Source organism: Mirounga angustirostris, unplaced genomic scaffold (assembly GCF_029215605.1).
Source record: "Mirounga angustirostris isolate CCGP_5_RB_7025 unplaced genomic scaffold, mMirAng1.0.hap1 SCAF_1, whole genome shotgun sequence".
NCBI lineage: Eukaryota > Metazoa > Chordata > Mammalia > Carnivora > Phocidae > Mirounga > Mirounga angustirostris.
Genome location: NW_026991709.1, coordinates 126,969,007 through 126,990,651, shown reverse-complemented (window position 1 = coordinate 126,990,651; position 21,645 = coordinate 126,969,007). Strand labels below are relative to the sequence as shown.

The 21,645-nt window shown below is 36.8% G+C and overlaps 1 protein-coding gene and 1 long non-coding RNA gene across 9 annotated transcripts in view; one reads left to right on the top strand and one right to left on the bottom strand.

Annotated features, from left to right (window-relative positions):
• The window catches only part of LOC135364059 (uncharacterized), a 29,454-nt gene extending 27,729 nt beyond the window's left edge, over positions 1-1,725 (top strand). For all 4 annotated transcript variants that reach the window (XR_010410502.1, XR_010410501.1, XR_010410500.1 and 1 more), the window contains one exon: positions 1,592-1,725. This is a non-coding gene — a long non-coding RNA (uncharacterized LOC135364059). The remainder of the gene's footprint in view (positions 1-1,591) is intronic.
• Positions 797-21,645, bottom strand: part of ACAD11 (acyl-CoA dehydrogenase family member 11) — a 100,996-nt gene continuing 80,147 nt past the window's right edge. For 4 of the 5 annotated variants that reach the window (XM_045903777.3, XM_054504416.2, XM_054504414.2 and 1 more), the window contains 3 exons: positions 4,866-4,982; positions 3,958-4,067; positions 797-3,055 (listed from right to left, as the gene is read on the bottom strand). In XM_045903777.3, the coding sequence (XP_045759733.1) occupies positions 2,941-3,055; positions 3,958-4,067; positions 4,866-4,982 (342 nt within the window). In that variant the 3' untranslated portion in view covers positions 797-2,940. The remainder of the gene's footprint in view (positions 3,056-3,957; positions 4,068-4,865; positions 4,983-21,645) is intronic. The other variant, XM_054504415.2, reaches the window with a different exon arrangement.

Genomic DNA, 21,645 nt, shown 5'->3' with positions numbered 1-21,645 from the left:
ACTGGCTACACCCCGGGACAAGCACTGCCACAACTTCCACGACCGCTTTTGTTGGAAGCCTCCTGGGAACTTCCCTGCCAGGCTGTCACGGGCCCGTCCTCCCTGCTGCTGACCACATGCAAATCCTGGCGAGGTCTTGCTGGGTAAAGCACTGACTGGTGAGCTCTCCTTCTTCCTGCCCTCCTGCCAGGTGGTTATTATAGAGGGCAACTTGTCCTTTCGGAACCAGGGAGCACGGCAAGCCGTGACTCCCGGGGACAGCCTGACGACATCCTAGAAATGGCTCTGAGCTCCCACACTTAGAGTCAGTCCATTCGTTCACCGTGGCTGAGGCAAAGCATCCCTTGATTTTTTCATTCTTTGGAGACTGGAATTTTCTTTTCTTTTTTTTTTTTAAAGATTTTATTTATTTATTTGACAGAGAGAGACACAGCGAGAGAGGGAACACAAGCAGGGGGAGTGGGAGAGGGAGAAGCAGACTCCCTGCCGAGCAGGGAGCCCGGTGCGGGACTCGATCCAGGGACTCCAGGATCATGACCTGAGCCGAAGGCAGTCGCTTAACCAACTGAGCCACCCAGGCGCCCTGGAATTTTCTTTTCAAAACAACTTACTTTTCTTTATAATGTTGTTTCTAAATAAATGAAAGGTAGGGCAGAGAAGTGAGTATCGGCCACATGGAGTGACTTGCCTTAGGGATGGCTGTGTTTATGTCAGACATAGATAAAAATAGATGAAATAAGTCAACCAGCAATTTAGCCGGTTTTCCTCAAAGGCACAGGAAAAAATTATCACAAAATTGTAAGTACCACACATAACCTTTAATTTTAATTGTTCAGAAACAATCCTGATTTCTTCTAAGTCACAACTTTTAAAACTAGAAATAAGGTTCGATAGCTTGGGTTATAAGATTTGATCTGCTTCAAATGAGGATACCTTATAAAAATATTGTGGTTCAGAAATACCTGAGTGCTTCTACATGGCTTCAGTGATTGTCACAATAAACCCTCAGTAGGTAAGGGTCCTCTAGATTTAATAGTTAATCCCAGGGTACAGAAAGAAAAATGAGATGCAGAGAGGTTAAGGATCAAAGGCAAATTTAGGAGTTTAGGAGGCCCATGTGACATGCAGGAATCAGAACCCAGGTTCTGTCCCAGGACGCTGAGATCATGTCCTGAGCTGAAGGCAGACACTTAACCAACTGAGCCACCCAGGCGCCCCTAAAACTAAAATCTTAAAAAAAATATTTTTTGCTAAAAAAAAAATATGCTAACCATCACCTGAACTTTCAGTGAGTCACAGTCTTCTTGCTGGTGGAGAGTCTTGCCTCGGTGTTGATGGCTGCTCACTGACCAGGGTGGTGGTTGCCGAAGGCTGGCCTGGCTGGGGCAATTTTTAAAAATAAGACAAGGAAGTTTGCTGCACAAATGGACTCTTCCTCATGAACTATTTCTCTGTGATGCTATTTGATAGCATTTTACCCACAGCAGAACTTCTTTCAAAATTGGAGTCAAACCTCTGAAATCCTGCCACTGCTTTATCAACTAAGTTTATATCATATTCTAAATCTCTGTCATTTCAACAATCTTTACAGCATCTTCCCCAGGAGTTGATTCTACCTCAAGAAACGACTTTCTGTGCTCATCCATAAGATGTGACTCCTCATCCGTTCAAGTTTTATCATGAGATTGCAGCAATTCAAAATAATAATAATGAACAAGTTTGAAATAGTGCAAGGATTACCAAAATGTGACACAGAGATATGAAGTGAGCAAATGCTGTTGGAAAAATGGTGCTGAGTTGCTTGATGCAGAGTTGCCATAAACCTTTGATTTGTAAGAAGTGCAAAAAGTGAAGCACAATAAAACAAGGTATGCCTTACATCCACATTTTATCATTTCCATATATAATCACTACTTAAAAAGTATTAATGAGATATTTTACCTTTTTCTCACACTAAGTCTTCAAAATTTGGTATGTATTTCACACTTACTTTGTTTCTTAATTTGGATGCTAAATTTCCAGCCAAAATACTTGCTCCATATTTAGATTTCATAAAATTTACATTTGAAAAAGTCAATTCATATACCCAAGTTATTGAGAGCATACTTAAAAGCTTTCTAGTAACTGAGTTAAGAATCGATATTAAAATTTTAAACAATCAAAAGTTCTTCAGTTGCACTAGGTACAGTTAAAGTGCTCAAGAGTCACATGTGGCCAGTGGCCATTATATTGGGCAGCACTGATTTAAAGAGCCACAGGATGTTTGCTTAGGGTGTTGATACTAACGGGATGGCATTCAGAACAGATGGACTGTAATCTCTTCTCAAAACTAAATAACTTTCTTGTAGCTTAAACTATCCACTGTTTTCATCAACATATTATACATAATTAAAAACCTTCCTAATTATGTTTTCTAGTAAACTTCAAACTGCATTCAGACTTTATGTATAAATGCTTCCTGTTGAATTATGAAGAGGTTTATATGAATTCTAAAATGATTCAGTCAGTCATGCACCTTTCTCCAGTGCAAACACTGTGGTACTACAAAGTGTTAAGCCACCCCGTACAGCCAGTGTTAGAAAGGACATCCTGCTATATTTTTTACAGAGCAATAACTCCTTGAATATTTATTTAAATGGAACAGATCCTGGGAATCAAAAAGTGAAAATATTTTTATGCCTATGCTTTAGCTCTCCAGTTTACTTCATTATTTCTTTACAGGTTGAATGTTTTAAAAATAAAGGCTAAACACATAGGTAATAGACTGAATGATGGCAGCTATAGAATTTTGTATTTAACTTAAACCTTTGTGACCCTTGAAATTATAAAACCCAGTGATCAAAATAGATGCTCAAATGTTTACTGAAAATGAGTAATTAATCCTGTGCTCAAACTGGTGCAAATGCTAGAGCCCGTGAAGTGTGTGTAAAGGTGTGCCTCCTACACCTTGGACCTCACGCCTCCGGCTTGGTCCCGCAGCTCCATCGCTGCGATTGCGGAGAGGTGCACTTCATCGGGCCCATCTGCTAAGCGCAGAGTCCGCGTTAGGGCATACCTGGAAAAACAAAAGGAGCAGGAATGGCAGGAGTTATCAACGACGAACATACTTTAACGTCAGTCCCTCTGACTCTAAGCCAAGGCTATTCATTTTTGAAATCTTGCCAAGGCAGCTTATCACTGCCTTGAAAGTAATCAAAGAGAATCAAGGAAAGTAAGTCCAAGGGCACGTGAAATGCCACCAAAAGTTCTCACTTTGGGGAGAGGAATCTTAAATGGCTCAGTGCAATGGGCTTAATCTCAGTCTTGGTTTGCTTTAGGGTTCTAGAAGTTGCTAGAACTAAGAGAGATCTTAGGTAAGCCACAGGGAGTGAAGTATAAATATGTAATACTTATATACTATACATATTTAGTACTAGATATTTAGTTCTTATGGTTAAAAATTGATGGGAAAACTGGTGGGGCACCAGACTCCTGTTTCCAGTGTGGGAGAGAAGGTGGCAGGGGTACTGTGTGGTGACGGGCACTGCAGAGTGTTCCTTGACTCCCAGCAACCAGAATCTGGACAGGAGATGGTCACTGGCCTGAGGCATCCCTGTGGAGGTGGCAAACAGTCCTAAGGACATACCCAAGCCTGGCTCTGGGTGCCCTCTGCCATCTGTGCTCCTGCATGATCATTCTGGTTTCAGGGTGAACCCCCAGTGCCATTTCCTCACTAGCTCATGAACCCCAATGGACCCCCTCGGTGTAAAAGTTGACATCATTGAGCGAAATGATAACTGTAATCATAAGAGCAACTATTTATTGGTGCTGGGTACCTGTATTACCTCATTTAGCCTTGAATTGTACTTTTAGTATCTTTCTTTCCTTGTGAAACAATTAGGGTCAAGGCAGCTGTAGATTTTTAATTCCATTCCAAGCCTGTCAAATGTAGATGATTACTAAATGACATCTACTTACATGTTAGCCAGAGGGTAATCCTGGGAAACACCTGCACCTCCACACACTTGGATCGCCCGGTCAATAATTTTGCAGACGGCCCGAGGGGTGGCCACTTTAATCATTGCAATCTACATTAGCAAGATATAAAAAGAATGTTCCTTTCTTAGACAATACACAATGTGGCAGAATTTGATATAATCTGTATTTTCTTTGTGAAATGAGACCAGGGAACTTTCCCACATGAATTCATCACTCAAACAGGATCTTTGATGGAAGCCAACAAAGAGACCCGTTGTAATGAGGCTAATAATGGCCATATTTCAGTCAATATAGACATTCTGGAAAGAGATATCTCTTCCAAATCATATTTTATTATTTATGACTTGCCTTGTTTCCAAAAGGATTTAAGGCGGCTGATAAATCACATTCATCACCTTAGGGAAAATAAAAAGAATTCAAGAGCCTTCATTAATCAGTTTTCTCTTAGCAATTTTTATTGGTTTTTAGAATTAAATGATTACAATCTTACTCCATATAAGCCAGAAACATAAAAAGATAGGAGATGAGAGGCATCTTTTACGAAGCATTTATACTACATGGTAGCAAGGTCAGATACTTTGCCCAGGGCCACATGGCAGAAAGTGACATAGTGGGTATAATTCCAAGTCTGTATAGTCTTGAATTTCCCTCCTCCCTGTTGCTGCATCTTGAGAATGCTGAAGATATTCTATATCCTGAAAATCATTCCCTAAAGCAGGCAAGTGAAAGGAAACTAGCAAGTGACATATATTTATAATCTTGAAACCAAAATCACAGAAATTGTTTTCAATATTCTGAGTGCCATCAAGGCACCACGAAACCTGAAATGCCCAGTGGGTGAAAGAAACTGAAGAAGGCTTGGCAGACAGTGGTCCAAGGGGCCTCACCTCCTTCCTAGTGCCAGCACAGCCCAGGGTGTCAATGCCGTGCGCGGCTTTCAGGATCAACAAACGTATCTTCTCAATGGCAATGCGGCTTTCAGCAATCCAGTGAGCCACAACCTCCTACAGGGAAGCAAAGAGCAGCAAAAAGGAGGAGTGGCTAAGCTGGCATGAGTCCACATCTAACACGACCTTGTAGCTTGGTGAAACACTCTAGGCCAAGGACTGTTCCTAAGCCTTACTCTGTTTTTTAATGGAAGAGTTAATTCATTTGATATATACCAGCCAACCACGTACTTGTGCAATGCTAAAGTTAACACTGCCAGACTTTAGAAAGACATTTTATTTGCTCAGAAAAATAATTTATTTTGGATATCTTGATGTCTGACAGTCAAGATGGCTGAACTGAGCAACCATCTTATTGCTCTAACATTCCTCACTGGCCCTCCTAAATGCTAATCTCATAGTCTCATTGAAACTTGGATAAATGTCTGATGGTGAACTTGCTTATAGACAATTGAGATGACCCCCAGGACAATGTCAGTGTGGGGAAGGTGCAGCAGTCCTTTGTTGTGTTATTATTTAGCAACAATGACCTTTACCTTTGGTGAACAGTTCTATGAATTGTGCCACATGTATAGATTGCTGTAACCACAATCAAGATACAGAACAGTTCCATCTCCCCTTAGAGCTGCTGCCCCTTTTTAGTCACACCCTCCCCAACCCCTAAACTCTCACAACCACTGATGGGTTATCAATCACTATAGTTTTTGCCTTTTTCAGAATGTCATATAAATGGAATCATGTAGTATGTATTTAGAGACTGGCTTCTTTCAGCATAATTCATTTGAGTATCACTGACCAAGCTGTTCTGTGTACCAACTGTCCATTTTTATCAATGAGTAATATTCCATTGTAAGGATGTACCAGTTTATTTATCCATTCACCTGCTGAAGGATATTTGGGTGGTTTTTAGTTTTTGGTGATTATTAACAGAGCTTCTGTAATCATGTGCATACAAGTTTTTGTATGACTATACTTTTCATTTTTTAAAGCAGCTGTGGGGAATGGAATTACTAGATCATCTGGTAAATGCTTATAAGAAACTGTGAGTTTTCCAGACCAACTGTACCATTTTGCATTCCCATCAGTATTGTGTAATAGTTTCAACTGCTCTCCAAACCATTGGCACTTGGTACTGTATTTTTTTTTTTTTTATGTATTAGTCATTTTAACAGTATGCAGAGCTATTTCATGGTAGTTTAAATTTGCATTTCCCTATGACTAATGATGTTGATCACCTCTTGATGAGTTTATTTGCCATCTATATATTCTCTTTGGTGACATGTCTGTTCACGTCATTTCCCCACTTTTTAAATTGGATTGTTTTCTTGCTGCTGTTTAGAGAGCTCTTTATTAAGGATACAAGTCAATTGTCACATGGGCAATTTGCAAATATCTTCTCCCAGTCTGTAACATTTTCATTTTCTTAATAGTGACTTTCAAAGAACAAATGTGATTAAATTTAATGATATCCAATTTGTCAACTTTTTCTCTTATGGGTTATGCTTTTGGTGCATGTCTTAAGAACATTTTGCCTAATCTTGTCACAAAGATATATCCCTATTTTTTTTTCCCAAAAGTTTTATAGCTTTACCTTTTACATTTAGATCTATGATTTATTTGGAGTTAAATTTTGTGTGAGGTGTGAGGTTTAGGACAAGGTTCATTTTTTTTTTTTTTTTTTTTTTGCCTATGAACGTCCAACTATTCCAACACCATTTAATATAAAGATTAATCTTTCCCCATTGAACTGGCTTTGTACCTATATAAAAAATTGTTTGACTCATTTTTATGAGTCTATTTCTGGACTCTGTTCTGTTCCAAAGACCTGTGTCTCTCCTTTTGCTAATACCACACAGTCTTCAGATTAGGTAGTGATCTGCCTCCAACTTTCTTCTTCTTCAAATTGTTTTTGTTATTTTAGTTTCTTTGCATTTCACATAATTTTTAGGACAGGTTGCCTATATCCACAAAAATGTCCTGCCAGGATTCAGACTGGTATTACATTAAATCTGTAGAAGAATTTGAGGACAGCTGACATCTTTACTATTAGTCTAACAGTCCACAAACACAGTATTTATATTTATTTAGGTTTCCTTTGATTTATAAATTCTAAAATTTTTAGCATTTGGATACTACATGTTTTGTTAGATTTGTGCCTTTTTAAAAGTGTATTATAAATAGCATTTTTAAAATTTCAGTTTCCAATTGTTCATTGCTTGTATATAGACAAAAAATTGATTTTGTGTGTTGATCTTGTATCCCATGACTTTGCTAAGCTCTATTATTTCTGGGAAGGTTGTTTTGTTTGGTAGATTCCTAAGGATTTTCTAACAATCATGTTGTCTGTGAATATGGACAGTTTTACCTCTTTTTTTCCCCCAACTATATGTACTTTCTTTTTCTTGACTCACTGCATTGGCTAGGACTTCCTCTATGATGATAAATAGGAGTGGTTAGAGTAAACATCCTTGCTTTGTCCCTAATCTTGGGGGAAAAGCATTTAGTTTTTCATCATAAGCATGTTAGCTGTAGAATTTTTTAGATGCTCCGCATTGGGTTGAATAAATTCCTTTCCATTCCTAGTTTGCTGAGAGTTTTCATTAGGAATACATACTGAATTTTGTCAAGTGCTTCTCTGGATCAACTGACATGATCATGTACTTTTTCTTTTTCAGGCTAATACAGCAGATTACAATAATTACTTTTCTTAGTAATTGATTTTTGAATATGAATGAGCCTTGCATTCCTGGGATAAATCTTACTTGGTTGTGGTATAATATTCTTTTTATATATTGCTGGATTTTATTTCCTAATAGGTTTTTGCATCTATATTGGTCTAGTTTGTTCTTATCTGGTTTTGGATTAGGGCAATTCTGGCCTCATAAAATGAGTTGGCAAGCATTTCCTCTATTTCTACTTGGTGGAAGAGATTGCATAGAATTGGTGTTATTTCTTCTTTAATTATTTAGTAACATTTACCAGTGATACCATCTGGGCCCAGTCATTTCTTACTTCAGGAGCTTTTAAACTATGAATTCAACTTCTTTAATAGTTGTAGAATACTCTATTTCACCTTCAGTGAGTTTTGGTAGTTTATGAATCTTGACAAATTTGTCCATTTCATCTAAGTTGTTAAATTTATATGCTCTGCACACATGCCTGAATGTGTGGGTTCCAAGGCCCACATTTGGAGTCAGGGAGCCTCCACTTCAGCTCCAAGACCCATTCCCCAATCCAGCTTTTCCCAGAGAGTTCTGCAGTGTAGCTTATAGGTGCCTACATAGATTAATAATGTTGTTACTTCCAGTGACTTCTACTTCCAGAAAGATGAAATAGATGCACCTTTCCCTATTCCTCTTGCTGAATACAACTAAAAACCTGGGCATTATTTATAAAACAAACATTGGAAGACTCTGATAGGTAAAGAGAAGGAAGCAGACTGGCTAAGCTAAAAGAACAACATGGTAGTGAGTTCCCTGGGTTTTCTTTTTCTCTAATACATCCCAGAGTTGGAGCTGAAAAAGTTAACAAACTGAAAATGCCTGTGAGCACAGACATAAATTTTTGAAAAATACCCCCAATAAAAGTCTATTCTATTTAGCTGAGGGTTTGGGTAGGGGCAGCCTAGCAAAACAGAAAACTTTTAAAAGTCACCAATCACAAGGAAAGAGACCAAGAGAGGAAGAAAGGAACAGACAAGAACTACAAAAACAACCAGAAAACAATTAGCAAAATGGCAATAAGAACATATCAGTAAATATTTTAAATGTAAATGGTCTAAATGCTCTAATCAATCACAGCATAGGGTGATGGAATGGAAAAAAAAACCAAAACCAAAACAAAACAAAAAAGAAGACCCATCTATATGCTGCCTACAAGAGACTCACTTCAGACCTAAAGACACATACAGACTGAAAGTGAAATGATGGAAAAAGATATTATCTGTGAATGGAAGTCAAAAAAAAAAAAAAAAAAAAAGCTGTGTAGCAATAATTAGACAAAATAGACTTTAAAACAAAAACTGGGGGTGCCTGGGTGGCTCAGTCGGTTGGGTGTCTGCCTTCGGCTCAGGTCATGATCTCAGAGTCCTGGGATTGAGCCCTGGGTCAGGCTTCCTGCTCAGTGGGCAGTGTGCTTCTCTCTCTCCCTCTGCCCCTCCCCCTTCTCTTGCACTCTCTCTCTCTCAAATAAATAAATAAATAAAATCTTTAAAAAAATGAAAATAAAAAAAATAAACTGTTGGGCCACCTGGCTGGCTCAGTCCTTTGAGCATGTGACTCTCAGGGTTGTGAGTTTAAACCCTACATTGAGCATGGAGCCTACTTAAAAACAACAACAAACCATAACAAGAGATGAAGGGCATTATATAATGATAAAGGGATCAACTGAACAAGAGGATAGAACAGATGTAAATATCTATGCACCCAACATTGCAGCACCTAAATATATAGAGCAAATATTAACAGACATAAAAAGAGAAACTGACAATAATACAATAATAGTAGGAGACTTTAGCACTCCACTTACATCAATGGATAGATCATTGAGGCAGAAAGTCAACAAAAAAACAGTGTCTTTGAATGACACATTAGACTAAATGGACCTAACAATACACAGGGAACATTCCATCCAAAAACAACAGAATATATATTCTTTTCAAGTACACATGGAACATTCTCCAGGATAGATCACATTAGGCCACAAAATAAGTCCCGTTAGATTTAGGAAAATTTAAATCATATCAAGCATCTTTTCTAAGCACAGTGGTATGAAACTAGAAATCAATTACAACAACAACAACAAAAAGGAAAAAACACAAACATGTAAAGGCTAAACAACAAGCTACTAAACAACCAATGAATTAAAGATATCAAAGAGGAAGTTAAAAAATACATGGAGACAAATGAAAATGAAAACACAATGATTCAAAGTCTATGGAGTGCAGTAAAAGCAGTTCTAAGAGGAAAATTTATAGTAATATAGATCTAGAAACAAGAAAAATCTCAAACAATCTAATCTTACACCTAAAGTAACTATGAAAAGAACAAATAAAGCCCTAAGTTAGTGGAAGTTAGGAGATAATAAAGATCAGAACAGAAATAAAATTGATAAACCATTAGCCAGACTCATCAAGAAAAAAAACAGAGAAAACCCAAATAGGAAAGAGAAGGAAAAGTTGACACCACAGAAATAAAAAGAATTAGAAGAGACTACTATGAACAATTATATGCCAACAAAATGGACATCCTATAAATGGATAAATTCCTAGAAACATACAATCTTCCAAAAATGAATCAGGAAGAATGGTTACTGGTAATGAAAGGATTCAATAATAAAAAAATTCTCAACAAACAAGAGTCCAGGACTAGATGGCTTCACAATTCTACCAAACATTTAAAGAACAGTTAATACCTATTCTCAAACTATTCCAAAGAATGAAAGAGGAAGGAAAGCTTCCAAATTCTTCCTACAACACCAGCATTATGCTGAAACCAAAACCAGATAGACACTACAAAACAAAACTACAGGCCAATATCCCTGATGAACATAGATGCAAAAATCCTCAACACTACATTCAACAATACAATAAAGGATCATCAACCACAATCAAGTGGGATTTATTTTGGGGATGCCACTATCAATATCTGCAAATCAATCAATAGGTATACCACATTAACAAAATGAAGGATAAAAATCATATGATTATCTCAATAGATGCAGAAAGAGCATTTGACACAATTCAACCTCTGTTCATGATAAAAACTCTCAACAATGTGGGTATAGTGGGAACATACCTCAATATAATAAAGGCCATATATGACAACTCCACAGCTATCATACTCAATGGTGAAAAACTGACAGCTTTTCCCCTAAGATTGAGAATAAGACAAGGATGTTCACTCTCACCGATTTTATTGAATATAGTAAATTAATACCCATCCTTCTCAACCTAGTCCAAAAGGTACAAGAGGAAGGAAAACTTACAAATTCATTCCATTGGGCAGTATCATCCTGGTACCAAAACCAGATAAAGACACCACAAAAAAAAGAGAACTACAGGCCAATATTTCCAATGGATATAGATGCAAAAATCCTCAACAAAATAGCAAACAGAACCCAACAGTACATTTAAAAAATCATTCACCATAATCAAGTGGGATTTATTCCCAGGATGCAAGGGTGATTCAATATTTGCAAAACAATCAATGTGATACATCACATCAATGAGAAAAGATAAAAACTGTCTGATCATTTCCATAGATGCAGAAAAAGCATTTGACAAAGTACACATCTGTTCGTGATAAAAACCCTCTGCAAGGTAGCCTCATCAAAGAAAACTGAAATCTCAGCAAAGAAGTAGAAGATATAAAGAAAAACCAATTAGATATTTTAAGCTGAAAAATGAAATAGTTTTTTTTAAAGATTTTTATTTATTTATTTGACAGAGAAAGAGGCAGTGAGAGAGGGAACACAAGCAGGGGGAGTGGGAGAGGGAGAAGCAGGCTTCCTGCAGAGCAGGGAGCCCGACACGGGACTCGATCCCAGGACTCTGGGATCATGACCTGGGCCGAAGGCAGACACCCAACAACTGAGCCACGCAGGTGCCCTGAAATAATTTTTTTAAAGATTTATTTTAGAGAGCGCGAGACAGTGAGCCGGGGAGGTGGGGGAGGGGCAGAGGGAGAAGCAGACCCCTTGCTGAGCAGGGAGCCAGACCTAGGGCTGGATCCCAGGACCCTGGGACCTGAGCTGAAGGCAGATGCTTAACTGACTGAGCCACCCAGGCACCCCTGAAAAATGTAATAATTTAAACAAAAAGCTCAGTGGATGGACTCAACAGCAGAATAGTAGGGACAGAGGAACAAATCGGTGAACTGAAAGATAGGACAAGAGAAATTGTCAAATCTGAACCACAGAGAAAATAGACTGAAAAATATTTTTGAAAGAATACCATCTTAGGGACCTGTGAACTAAAACAAAAAATCTCACATTCATGTCATCAGAGTCCAAGAAGTAGAGAAAGAGGGAAAGACTGAAAAAATACTCAAAGAAATAGTGGTGAAAACTTCCCAAATGTGGCAAGAGATAAAACCTACAGACTTAAGAGGCTGAGTGAATGCAGAGCAGGATAAACTGAAGAAATTCATGACAAGACACATCACAATTAAACTTCTAAAAAATGACACAACTGTAAATGCAGCCAGAAGAATGACACCTCACCTAGAGGGGAAATGTGTATGTGGGAAAGAAGAGAGTGCTATGATATATTTCAAGTACTAAAAGAAATGTCAGCACAGAATCATATACCCAATGAAGATATACATCAGGAATGAAGGAGAAATCAAGATGTTCTCAAATAAAGAAAAACAAAAAATTTGTTACCTATAGATTCTTAAAGAATGGCTAAAGGAATTTCCCTAAACAGAAAAGATAAAAAAGGAACCTTAGGAAATCAGGAAGAAAGAATGAACATAGTATGAAAATATATAGCTAAATACAATTGGTTTTTCTTTGCTTCTTGAAGCAAATTTAACTGTTTAACAGTTAAAGCAAAAACTGTAACACTGTGATGTCATTCTAAATTTATGTGGAAGAAATATTTAAGACAATTATAAATGAAGGTTAAAGGGATTTAAATTAAGGGAGGTAAAGTTTCTATACTTCACTCAAACTGGTAAAATGAGGACACCAGTAGACTGATAAAATATATGCACTTATACAAATATGTATATATTTCTATAATGTCATACCTAGACCAACCACTAAAAGAGCTATACAAAAAGGTACACTCAGAAACACTGTAGATGAATCAAAATGGAATTCTAAAAATGTTAAATTAATCTAAAGGAATGCAGGAAAAAGAAAACAAATGAAAAACAGAGAACACAAAACAAAAAATTAAATGGCACACTTAAGCCATAACATGAATTATTACAAAGACTGATAGAGTGGATTAAAAAACATGACACACCTAAGTGCCAACTAGAAGAAATTCACTTCAAATATGTTATAAGCAAGTTGAAAACAAAACAAAATAAATAAAAAATATGTAATATAAAAAAATATGTAATATGCAAACATAATCAAATGAAAGCAGGACTAGCTATATTACTCTCAGATGAAGCAGACATCTGAACAAAGAAAATTACCAAAGACAGAGAGGGTCATTATACAATGATAAAAGGGTAAATCCATCAAGAAGTAGCAATCCTAAGTGTGTATGTATCAAACAATGGAACTGCTGAATATGTATAACAAGAACTGATAGAAATGAAAGGAGCAGTAAACAAATCCACAATTCTAGCTGGAGACTTCAATATCCCTCTCCCAACTACTGATAGAACAACTAGACAGAAAATCAGCAAGAATATAGAGGAATTCAACACCACCATCAAGCAACAGGATCTAATAGACATTTATAGAACATTCCACCCAACAACAGAATACACATTTTTTTCAAGTGTCCTCAAACATATAGTAGGATAAACCATATCCTGAGCCATAAAACAAATCTCAACAAATTTGTAAGAAATGAAATAATACAGTTTCTTCTGTAACCACAATGGGATCAAACTAGAAATTAAGAACAGAGTAACAGGAAAATCTCCAAACACTTGGAAACTAAGTAACACACCTCTTAAATAATTCATGTGTCAAAGAAGAATCTCAAAGGAAATTGAAAAATACACTGAGCTGAATTAACATGAAAACACAATATATCACAATTTGTGGGACACAGGTAAAGCAGTACTGAGAGGGAAATTTATAGCACTAAAAAACACACATTAGAAAAGAGGAAAAGTCTCAAATCAGTAATCCATGCTACCATTTCAAGAACCGAAATAAATACAAAGAAAGCAAAAGGGAGTATATAATAAAGAGCAGAAATCAATAAAATCAAAAAAAGAGAAAAATCAATGAAACAAATATCTTGTTAATATTAAGCCCTAATATAACAATTATATTTTATTGTTTTGTAAATTAATAGTTAATATATTTTATATTCTTTGAAAAGATCGGTAAAAGCAACAGACCTCTAGCAAGACTAACAAAGGAAAAAGTAGGCACAAATTACTAATGTCAAGAATGAAACGGGATATATCACTAAAGACCCTGCAGACATCAATAGAGTAACAGAAGATTATTGTGAACATCTCTAAACAATAAATGTGACAGCTTAGATAAAATGGACCACTTCCGCAAAAGATACAACCACAACTTAACCAATATAAAATAGATAAGTTGAATAGCCCTGTAACTATTAAGGAAATTAATCTTTAAAAAACTACCCCGGGGCGCCTGGGTGGCTCAATTGTTAAGCGTCTGCCTTTGGTTCAGGTCATGGTCCCAGGGTCCTGGGATCGAGCCCTGCATCGGGTTCCTCGCTCTGTGGGAAGACTGCTTCTCCCTCTCCCACTCCCCCTGCTTGTGTTCCCACTTTCACTGTATCTACCTCTGTCAAATGAATAAATAAAATCTTAAAACAAAACAAAACAAAAAAAACTACCCCTCCAGCCCCAAATCTCCAGGCCTAAATAGTTTCATTAGAGATTCTACTAAATGTTTAAAGAGTAATTAATACCATTCTAGACAATCTCTCTCAAAAAGTAAAAGATATGGGAATACTTCCCACATCCTTTTGTAAAGACAATACTATCCTAATATCAAAAGCAGATAAAGACAGTACAAAAAACAAAAACAAAAACTACTGACAAACATCCTTCATGAATCCACATGCAAAAATCCTTAACAAAACATTAGCAAGTAGAACTCAGCAAAATATAAAAAAGAATTACACACCATGACAAAGTAGGGTTTATTTCAAGGATGCAAAGCTGGTTCAGTATTTGAAAATCAATCAATGTACTCTACCATATTAACAAGGCTAAAGAAGAAAAATCGCATGGTTGTATAAATCAATGCAGAAAAATTATTTGACAAAATTCAATTCATTCATGATAAAAGATAAAACTTCTCAGAAAACTAATTATAGAGGGAAACTCGACAAAGAATATCTAAAAAACCTACAGCTAACATTATATTTAATGTTCCTCTAAGACTGAGAACAAGTAAGGATAATTCACTCTCCTCTTTCTTATTCAATATAGTGCTGGAGGTTTTAGCTAGTGCAATGAGGCAAGAAAAGGAAACAAAATATATATGTATCTGAAAAGAAGAAATAAGACTTTCTCTTATTTACAGATAACATCATGGTCTACAAAAAAACCCGATCTACAAAACTAAGTGAGTTCAGGAGGGTCGCTGAATACAAGATAAACATACAAAAATCAATTATATTTATATATAGTTATATATTATATATACTTATACATATATTTATATATACTAGTAATGAACACATGGAAACTGAAATTAAATGCACAATATCATTTATAATCACTCCAAAAACTAAAATACTTAGGTGTAAATATAACAAAACACACATAGGATTTGTATGCTAAAAGCTGCACATAGACAGTAACAGAAATCAAAGAAAAGCTAAATGAGTGGAGAGACATACTGTGTTCACAGATTAGATGACACAACATAATAAAGATGTCAGTTCTTCCTAAACTGATATATAGGTTTAACACAATTCCTATCAAAATCCCAGGAGGATTTTTTTTTGAAGATAAGATTATCCTAAAATTTATATGGAAAGGCAAAGGAACTAGAATAGCTGAAATAATTTTGAAAGAGAATAAAGTGAGATGAATCAGTCATCCTGATTTCAAGACTGATTGATAACTACAGTAATCAAGACTGTGTGGTATTGGCAGAGGGGAAGACATAGATAAAAGGACAGATCAGAGAACCTGGAAACAGACCCACACAAATATGCCTGACTGATTTTTGAGAAAGGTGTGAAAACAATTCAGTTAAGGAAGGATAGCCTTTTCAACAAATGGTGTTGGAGCATGTGAACATCCATAGGCAAAGAAATATACAAAAATTAACTCAAAATAGATTGCAGATTCAAATGTAAAACTTTTAGAGAAAAATTATAGGAGAAAATCTTCAGGCTCTAGGGCTAGGCAAAGTGTTCCCAGACTTGAGACTAAAAACACAATCCATAAAAGGAAAACTGACAAATTAGAGCTCCTCAGGATGAAACACTTTTGGTCTGTGAAAGACCCTGTTAAGGAGATAAAAAGATAAGCTACAGAGAGGGAGAAAATATTTGCAAGTCAACACTGGCAAAGGACATTATCTAGAATATATGAAGAACTTTCCAAACTCAACAGTTAAAAAATAACACACACACGCAAAATTCGGGTAGAACATGGGCATAAGATGTGAACCAAAGGATATAAGACGGCAAATAAGCACATGAAAAGATGTTCAACATGACTAGCCATTAGGAAAATATAAATTAAAACCACAATGAGATATCACTATAAATCTATTGGATGGCTTAAAAAAAAACAAAAACAAAAACAAAAAAACCAGGGCGCCTGGGTGGCTCAGTCGTTAAGCGTCTGCCTTCGGCTCAGGTCATGATCCCAGGGTCCTGGGATCGAGTCCCGCATCGGGCTCCCTGCTTGGCGGGAAGCCTGCTTCTCCCTCTCCCACTCCCCCGCTTGTGTTCCTGCTCTCGCTATCTCTCTGTCAAATAAATAAATAAAATCTTTAAAAAAAAAAAAAAAAAAAAAAAAAACCAAACAGTGACAACACCATATGCTGGTGGGGATGTGGAGAAAGTGAATCATTCATACACAGCTGGTGAAAATGAAAAACAGTTTAGCTACTCTGGAAAAGAGTTTGGTGATTTCTTTAAAAACTGAACAGGCTACTCCCATATGACCAGCATTCTTGGGCATTAATCCCACAGAAATAAAGACATGTTCACACAAAAACCTGTATGTGAATATTTATAGGATCTCTATTTGCAGACAGGAAACAACCCAGATATCCCTCATCAGGTAAACAGTTAAACTGTGATAATCCATACCAAGGAATACTACCCAGTAATAAAAAAGGAACCAACTACTGATACACATAACCTGGATGAATCTCCAAAGAATTACACTGAGTGCAAAACACCAACCCCAAAAGTTTATATATTGTATGATTCAATTCTTGAGATGATAAAATTCAAAAATGAAGAACAGATTAAAGATTGCCAGGGGTTAATAAGGAGGTGATGAGAATGAGGAAGGGGGTGTTGCCATTAAAGGACAAGATGAGGGATCCTTGTGGCAATGAAAATGTTCTATACCTTGAATATATCAGTGACAATATCCTGGTTCTGATGTTGTACTGTAGTTTGGCAAGATGTTACCATTGGGAGAAACTTAGGAAAGGGTATAAGGAATCTCTCTGTATTACTTTTTACATCTGCATGTGAATCTACAATGATTTCAAAATAAAATTTTTAATTTAAAAAATTGGTACTTGCTTCTTAATTGTCTTAGTGAGTTTTCTCTATTGGTCAGAACTTGGAAGAGAAGTGGGGAGGTAAGTGGAGAATATAGAGACCAAACCTTATCATAAATCCCACAAGCAACCAAACTTCAGGATTCAGCAGTGAAACTCAGGAAACAATGACAGATGCTTCTGGTTGGCCATAAAGGGTTTGTTGTTGTTGTTGTTCCCATTCCTAGTCACAGAACTGCTGTTTACGTGGAGAACAGTATTTGTTAAGTTTGACCAGCAGCCAATTACAGTGCTATTATTTGAGCCACATTAACCTTCCACAGTCATTTTTATGCTTGGTTATATTTGCTCTAGTACCTTTCTTAAAGAGTGGATATTTGATCAGTTTCCCTATAACAGTGACATTCAATATGATAGCTGCTAATAACCACATGTGGCTACTGAGCATTTGAAATATGCCTCGTCTGAATTGAGATGTTTCATAAGTGTGAAATATACACCCAATTTAGAAAAATCAGTAGTTTTTAAAAAAGAATGAAGAATACCTTAATCTTTTTATATTGATTTCATGTTGAAATGATAACATTTTGGATATACTGGGTTAAATAAAATAGATTATAAAAATCGATTTCATCATTTCTTTTATTTTTAAAAAATGTAGCTACTAGAATTTTTTTTATTATTATTTAAAGCCTTTTTTTTTAATGTACAGTTACTAGAAAATTTTAAATTACATTTGTGGCTCAAATTACAGTTGAGTCTATTAGATGACTCTGGAGGTTGAAACAAGGTAACAACTCCAAACAAGCCCCAGCAGTAAATATCTTTTTGATGACTGTAAAGCTAGGTGATTATAACTTCATGAACAGATCACAAATACATTTATTTCTTAGCTTTTGAATAAAGGAAAGTGTTCTCCGTTGGGTCTCTACCAACCCTAGATTTGCTGAAGAGCATTCAGTAGGCAGAAACTGAGTGCTCTAAGGAGTTGCCATATTTATTTTGATACAGACATTATTTTGATACAGAACTTTTTGCTTTAGTGCCTGGAATAATTTAGAAGGCAGCTGGAAAGAGTCTCCAAATTCAGGGAAATGGAATGTTACTTACACAAACTGAAAAAAAAAAAAATCTGGCTCAGATTTTTGTTTATGACATGCCTCAACATCTCCTTTGCTTCTGCCAGATCATTTTCTTTGTGCCAAATGCAAGAAGTTTCCAGTGAAGGGAGGCATATTTTTGAAAAGCTCAGGCTTGTTCTGCTTGATACATTAACTTACAAAAAGCAGGTGGGAAATTTCCCTCTAGTACAGTGTTAAAAATATCTGTCATGCAATCAGACAACAAAAAGAAATAAAAGGTATTCAAATTGGCAAAGAAGAAGTCAAACTCTCTTTTTGCAGATGACGTGATACTTTATGTGGAAAACCCAAAAGACTCCACCCCCAAATTACTAGAACTCATCCAGCAATTCAGTAATGTGGCAGGATACAAAATCAATGCACAGAAATCAGTTGCTTTCTTATACACTAACAACGCAACTGTAGAAAGAGAAATTAGAGAAACGATTCCATTTACAATAGCACCAAAAACCATACGATACCTTGGAGTAAACTTAACCAAAGAGGTAAAGAATCTATACTCTAGGAACTACAAAACACTCATGAAAGAAATTGAAGAAGACACAAAAAGATGGAAAAATATTCCATGCTCATAGATCAGAAGAATAAACATTGTTAAAATGTCTACGCTACCCAGAGCAATCCATACCTTCAATGCCATCCCGATCAAAATTCCAATGACATTTTTCAAAGTGCTGGAACAAATAATCCTAAAATTTGTATGGAATCAGAAAAGACCCTGAATCGCCAAGGAAATGTTGAAAAAGAAAAACAAAGCTGGGGGCATCACGTTGCCCAATTTCAAGCTATATTACAAAGCTGTGATCACCAAGACAGCATGGTACTGGCACAAAAACAGACATATAGACCAATGGAACAGAATAGAGAGCCCAGATATGGACCCTCAACTCTATGGTCAAATAATCTTTGACAAAGCAGGAAAAAACATGCAATGGAAAAAAGACAGTCTCTTCAATAAATGGTGCTGGGAAAATTGGACAGCCACATGCAGAAGAATGAAACTCGACCATTCTCTAACACCATTCACAAAGATAAACTCAAAGTGGATGAAAGACCTCAATGTGAGACAGGAATCCATCAAAACCCTAGAGGAGAACATAGGCAGTAACCTCTTTGACATCGCCCACAGCAACTTCTTTCAAGATACATCTCCAAAAGCTAGCGAAACAAAAGCAAAAATGAACTTTTGGGACTTCATCAAGATAAAAAGCTTCTGCACAGCAAAGGAAACAGTCAACAAAACAAAGAGGCAACCCACAGAATGGGAGAAGATATTTGCAAATGACACTACAGATAAAGGGCTGGTATCCAAGATCTATAAAGAACTTCTCAAACTCAACACCCAAAAAGCAAATAATCAAGTCAAAAAGTGGGCAGAAGAGATGAACAGACACTTCTCTGAAGAAGACATACAAATGGCTAACAGAGACATGAAAAAATGTTCATCATCATTAGCCATCAGGGAAATCCAAATCAAAACCACACTGAGATACCACCTTACACCAGTTAGAATGGCAAAAATGGACAGGGAAAGAAACAACAGACGTTGGAGAGGTTGTGGAGAAAGGGGAACCCTCTTACACTGTTGGTGGGAATGCAAGTTGGTACAGCCACTTTGGAAAACAGTGTGGAGGTGCCTCAAAAATTTAAAAATAGGGCGCCTGGGTGGCTCAGTTGGTTAAGCGACTGCCTTCGGCTCAGGTCATGATCCTGGAGTCCCTGGATCGAGTCCCGCATCGGGCTCCCTGCTCGGCGGGGAGCCTGCTTCTCCCTCTGATCCTCCCCCCTCTCATGTGCTCTCTCTCTCTCATTCTCTCTGTCTCAAATAAATAAATAAAATCTTTAAAAAAAAAAAATTAAAAATAGAGCTACCCTATGATGCAGAAATTGCACTCCTGGGTATTTACCCCAAAGACACAGATGTAGTGAAAAGAAGAGCCATATGCACCCCAATGTTCATAGCGGCAATGTCTGCAATAGCCGAACTGTGGAAAGAGCCGAGATGCCCTTCAACAGATGAATGGATAAAGAAGATGTGGTCCATATATACAATGGAATATTACTCAGCCATCAGAAAAGATGAATACCCAACTTTTACATCAACATGGATGGGACTGGAGGAGATTATGCTAAGTGAAATAAGTCAAGCAGAGAAAGTCAATTATCATATGGTTTCACTTATTTGTGGAACATAAGGAATAACATGGAGGACATTAGGAGAAGGAAGGGAAAAATGGGGGTGGGGAATTGAAGGGAGAGATGAACCATGAGAGACTATGGACTCTGAGAAACAAACAAGGTTTTAGAGGGGAGGGGGGAGGGGGGATTGGTTAGCCCGGTGATGGGTATTAAGGAGGGCACGTACTGCATGGAGCACTGGGTGTTATATGAAAACAATGGATCGTGGATCACCACATCAAAAACCAATGATGTATTGTATGGTGACTAACATAACATAAAAAAAAAAAAAATGACAAAACAAGAGCGTACCATACATTTTAAACTCAAAAAAAAAAAATATCTGTCATGAAATTTAAGGAGAGTGCTTTTATATGTTCAAGATGTCTGTGTATCAACCTCTCCGTGTCCTCGCTGCATCTTGCTCCAGGGTTTGGTGGCAATCTTGAAAAGAGAAAAGTGTAGGAAGGGAAACTAATGCCACGAGCAACTCTTTAGCTCCTACTCAGAGTAGCATGGAGTTGTATCCACAGTCCCAGAAGTTCACACCTTCTTACTTCCTTCCCATAGTGTCCATCCAACAGCTGAACTTCTTGCCCTCGCCATATACTAAAGGGGTTGCCCACAAATTATTCCTAGGTGTGCGCCATAAAACAGGCTTTATTTTTCTGTAAGAACAATGTTACAACTAAATCACAGATACGCTGAATAATATTTCACAGAAAGCAAACACAGCCTATAGGAATTTAAGGTAAAAAATATACTGTGAAATTTTAAAAGATGCTCACAAAGGTACTTTACAAGGGGACCAATGTACTAAAATATCCATGTCCAGCAAACACAAATACAATTTTATCACCCCAAGTTTGACCTAACACTAAAATGTTAGCAATCCTAAGTACTGAGTATTTAAAAACAATTTTTCTTGCCTTCTTAAAAGTTAGAAGGGCTTTTGGGAGATGATTTGAATATCCCACTTACAAAGTTTTCCAAGGAAGTCAGAATTACAACTTCTTTTCCCT